The sequence below is a fragment of the Littorina saxatilis genome, unplaced genomic scaffold (genome assembly GCF_037325665.1).
Source record: "Littorina saxatilis isolate snail1 unplaced genomic scaffold, US_GU_Lsax_2.0 scaffold_2666, whole genome shotgun sequence".
Classification (NCBI taxonomy): domain Eukaryota; kingdom Metazoa; phylum Mollusca; class Gastropoda; order Littorinimorpha; family Littorinidae; genus Littorina; species Littorina saxatilis.
In genome coordinates, this window is record NW_027129038.1 from 7,501 (window position 1) to 12,756 (window position 5,256).

General features: G+C 42.0%; 1 protein-coding gene across 2 annotated transcripts in view; it reads left to right on the forward strand.

Moving 5' to 3' along the window:
* The window catches only part of LOC138957318 (uncharacterized), an 11,262-nt gene extending 7,491 nt beyond the window's left edge, over positions 1–3,771 (forward strand). For both annotated transcript variants that reach the window (XM_070328451.1, XM_070328452.1), the window contains one exon: positions 1–3,771. This exon is cut by the window's left edge and continues 630 nt beyond it. In XM_070328451.1, the coding sequence (XP_070184552.1) occupies positions 1–1,020 (1,020 nt within the window). In that variant the 3' untranslated portion in view covers positions 1,021–3,771.
* The last annotated feature ends 1,485 nt before the right edge of the window (positions 3,772–5,256 follow it).

Consider the following 5,256-nt stretch of genomic DNA (forward strand, 5'->3'; position numbering starts at 1 on the left):
GACCCGGAACCGCCTGCGTTGCGCATGCTTCCTCTGGACTCCGGGTCGGACAACGAACCGACGCCCCGAGAGGACTACAGCGCTCGCCAGGTGACGAGGGAGGTCCACGCTTTCAGCTTCACAACCATGACGGCTGCTTATTCCCCGCAGCTGGAAAAATCCGCAGCAGAAGGGGATGGCAGTTTTGATGCCATTTTGAACTCTGTGACTTTGGGAGACGGAGGTGCCGGCATGGCGGTGGCTTCGGGGTCAGCACGACCTCCTACGCCTCCTTTCGACGGGGACTTGTCTCCCAGAGACGTGGTGTACCCGCTTATACGCCACAGTCTCAGACAGCGAGACTCCGACGACGATAATCTGATACCCTCCCCACCTCGGGTGCCCAGCCCTCCCCCTGACATCCCTTCCCCGACAGACGGCGATCAGGACACGGGGGAGTTCTTCGCCGCCGCTGCCGTTTCCGCTATTCCTCCAGCCCCTCGTCCCCCTACCCCTCCCCCTGGCAAACTCCTGCCCACCACGGAATCCCAGATGAACATCCTTCGCGACCTGCAAGCAGAGGGAGCCAAAGCCAAGCAGGAGCGTTCTTCCTCTCAGGGCAACCTAGCTGCCTTGCCTTTTATGGCGGAGCTCAAACGGCGACAGCGAGATCCAGAGGACGAAGACGACGACGACGAGGAGGATGAGGGTGACTCTCCCCTGTCTCCCACCATGAACGCCGCCGCCATGCAGGAAAGGGGAGACGATATCCTGCGAGGGCTTGACGCGGTGCTGTCCCCTGACTCGCTGGGCGGGTCTCGGTCCCAGATGGTCTCGTTCGCCCAAGACCCGCCCGAGATCATCCCCAGTATCCAACCTGGTTCGTCCACGTCGCTTTTGCCAGACTACGACCACGACCCATCGCCCAACTCGTTTGCGCCACCGCCACCACCACCGCCCCCTCCTCCTCCTCCTCCTCCCCCTCCCCCACCTCCCCCACCCCCTCCTCCGCCTTCTAAAGTGATGTCTCATCGGTTTTAAACTTAAAGAAATTGTATGAAATTATGTTTATCTCTTGAGTTTTGGCATCACCAACACCTCCGCTCCCTCTCCCCTCCTCCAGCCCCGCTACATCCATCTCCTTCGTCTCCCAAAGAGATGTCTTATCAATTTTAAACAAAGAGAAATCATTTTCCTTTTTGTCTCCTTACTTGTTTGTTATCAACGGCTTTTGTTGAACAAGTACCTTCAACCCTTTAATCTCAACACCTCCCACATTCCATCTTCACCCTCTCCCCCAATCCTATCCCGTCCCCGCCCCCAATTACACACACAGACGGGTTCTCCAGTTTTCAGTATCCGACATGACAGAGACACTTTCAGTTCTCTCCCCTTCCTTGGATCCAGAGACTATACCAAGAACTGTTGTTTTTGTGCCGATCTGATCTATACATTTGTTTCGCCCTTTCGTTATTCACATAATCATATCTATGCAGTTGTTTGATTATAAAAGTGTGTTACTCTGCTTTATGGTGGTTACTTTGCGATTTGTATAACGCCATAAGAAAATTATCTTGTGTACTTGAAGACGTACCGACAGTGTCTCAAATTGTCTCACAGATCAGTAAATCACTGTTACTGATCAATGGCGGTTACTCTAATACTTCACCAGTTGTTCTTAAATGGCCGAGGTAAAAATGACCTTATCTATAGTTGTGGTCAGTCGTATTCAAGTGAAATTATGCAAAAAGTTGAGTTATTTATCCGAAATTACTTAGGAGTGTATCTAACCATTACCGCTTGTTGACTGAGGAGGTGTGGATTGATACTGAGTGTTTTTTCTTTCTTGTGCATGCTGTCTCAGATTTAGATATTTTAGTTGAAATACTTGTTCAAACTGATGATATCATAGAGACCGTCCAAAAGTTATTCTTCTTCCTTAGACATAGGTGTGCAGTTAAACCTATATATCAGCTCTTTCATTCTTTTTGTGATAACATTTTTTTCTTCAAAACTTGTTTTCTGTTTGGATGTGTTTAGGATATTTACAGCGCTTAGTTGAATAACGAAAGGCGTGACATTTATTTTCTTTGGTATATTTTGCAGTCGTAATCGTCAGTAAGAAGTTTCCGAATATTCTTCTGTAGATAAGAATGTTGTTTTGTTTTTGTTTTTGTTTGTCTCGTGAGTGTTTATGTAAAATCAAAGCAGTATTTGTAGTTTGCTTGATTTTTCTCTGGCTGTTTCCAGACTTTCAATTATTAAATGACGTTGAAGACGAACATTCAAGTTTCGAAAGAAACATTGTGACTTAATCAATATGGCTAACACACACGTAAAGTGATAAGGAACATTGGTCTTTTCTTTACCTGCAGGGATGTTTTCTCATTTTCAAGAAGTGTGTCTGCAGCTGTAACTTAATTCCTGCTCTTTAAACATGGTTTCTGTACTTCCTGTTCATGTGTTTACCTGAAAAATATCTTTGTTTCGTAGATAATGTAATGACAGTGTTCTCATATGTGATAAAGTACTAAATACCATAAATAGTATTGTGAGTTGAAAAATTGTTAATGTGAGAGGACTCTTAACCAGATACGTAGGTTTGCCTTCGTTAAAACTACCTTAGAAGACTTTCAACTTATTGGAGTTAAGATCTTTTCGACCAAGCAGTGGTTGGATCAGCTATGAACTTTGCCTGGTCGACGAGAGATGACCGTGTTGTGTTAATGCAGAACGAACTTCTTCATCTTCTAATTTAAAAGAAAATAGTGTCCGTGAAAATGTCAGTTTTCAGTGTTAAAAGGTACTAATTTTGTATAAGAAAAAACATGATTTGATGCGAAATTATCCAGTGCAGATACTCATTTTTTCACTAAGAAAAACATTCTGCTTTGATGCGGAATTTTCACTGCATGCAGTTACTGGCCTTGATGTAAGAGAAGCCTACTGCTTTTTTACGGAATCATCCACTCAGGAGTACTGAAACTTAAGGTACGATCATCCCTCGTAGAATTCTGTAAAATAATGAAAAAATTAGAGCTACTATTTTGCATGTGATCCAAGAGATTCTGCCGTTGATGTTACGTTCTGAGGGTGCTAACTTTCATGCTTGTTGATTATTGTGCAAAACATTCCAGTGATATAATCCATGTTATCCACCCTCATACTATTATAATATGTACTGACGCAATAACAATTATAGCATGCTTTGTCGTGTATCTTTTTATCCAACGATTGGTAGATGTATACTGCTTGTTTCGTGTGTACCATCTCAGATTGTTACTAGAACTCGGAAAAGAGAAAATATGCACAAATATGTCCATGTACTTAAAACATACTGCAAGATACAGAATGGTATATATCTCATGCTTTCAAAATAAGGCACCATATATCATCTTCTGACTAACAGTCTATGATGATGTTCATTGTTAAATAATGTTGTCTTTTAATCTTTACATGTTATGCTCACACACTACTGTGATGAAGAAACAAATGTGTTCCCAAAGCACAGACTTTATATATTCTGTAAATGAACAAAGTTTACGAAAAAGCGATAGAAAAGGAATAGTTTAGCTTTTGTTTTAGTAGTTGATGTTTATACGTATACACAATTCATGCCAGTTTTCTGTAAGTGTTCTGATTTAATTACTGTTATTTTAAGATAAACAGAATCTTTGAAGCTATGAGTATCCACTTGCTCAAAACAGTATTTGTGGTTTGGTTGTGCGAGAAGTGAGTAATTACTTCACAAATGAAATGTTCTGATTTGTACCAATAAAGTGTATTTTAGTACCGACTGTTTGTTGTCAATTGCTTTGGGTGTGACAATCGAAACAAAAACTTTCGAAAATTAACACTACACTTGAAAAAAAAAGTGTTAACTTTCTGGATATATTATGGAATGCCATGCTGAATCCTTGTGCTGTGGAAGTGTGTACGTGTGTTAATGTATGTGTGTGTGTGTGTGTGTGTGTGTGTGTGTGTGTGTGTGTGTGGCTGGCTGTGTGTTTGTGTATACATGTGTGTGTGTGTGTGTGTGTGTGTGTGTGTGAGCCTGTCTGTCTGTCCATCTGTCTGTCTGTCTTTCTGTCTGTCTGTCTGTATGTGTGTGTCTGTGTGTGTTCGTGTGTCTGTCTGTCTCTCCATCCCTCTGACTGTCTCTCCCTCTCTCTATCTGTCTCCTTATATCAGCCTTTCTGTCTCCATCTCTCTGTGTCATTTACTATGCGATCATCCAACAAAAGCTCGAGTTTATTCACTCGTCAAGTCCAACCTTTTTCTAATGGTAACACTGCAGCAAAGACAAGAGCCATCTGGTTATGCAAGAATACTGAGTTCGTCATCTGAACTGTATTTAAGATGACATTAAGATACAACTTCTCCTCGCTCAATTGGCGTGGGAAAGTCGTTATCGATCGATCGAGGGCAAGTTTGATCAATACATTGAAACATACCCGAAGGCAAAATTGGACTGCAATGGATCGTTCTTCGATTATGGTCCATACTCCGGTATGACATTAGTGAAAAACTGTTAAAATGTTTAATACGCTAGCTGTTGGCGTCAGATGCTGGTATTTATTTTATGTTCGGCACAGTGTTCCAGGCTTATTGTAGAAGAAATGGTCCGTTTTTTTGCTGTTGCATGTTTCTATGAGCACATCTATTTTATATGTTTTAGTATGAATTTGTTTCTCTCGGTTTTTAAAAAAAATAAAATTTGACTCAGCAACGCTTTAATAAAGGCGTCGATCGTTGGTTTTGTTTCTTCTTGTACGTACAACTGGACGTCTGAATTATGCCGGGGCTGTCGGATGCAAAGCTATCTTTAAAGATACCTCCCTCTCTGTCTAAACAATCATGGGAAACTCATCGAAGATCTGTTCAGGCTCCAACAAAGGATCAGAGCATCTTGTTATATCAACAATCCACAGCCTGGCTGATTCCTCTGTATAGTTGGAATGTGTTGTTGAATCAATTAATTTCTTAACTGAAGCCTATGCAAACCTGAAAACGAAATTTAAGGAGCGAACAAAATCTGACTTTTCACAGAAAAAAAGCGAAGGAAAGAATGTATCAAATAACCAAAGGGAAGTAATCGCTATTTATGCATACGACATGTGTAATGGAGTGAGCGAGAGTTGTACGGAACCTTACTCCTGGCACCTGAGAGAATAATAACACGCATTGGAATGAACAAGCGACTTTCATCCTCAAAAAAATAAGTGCCAGGAGTAAGGTTCCGCACAACTCTCGCTTACTCCATTACACATGTCGTTT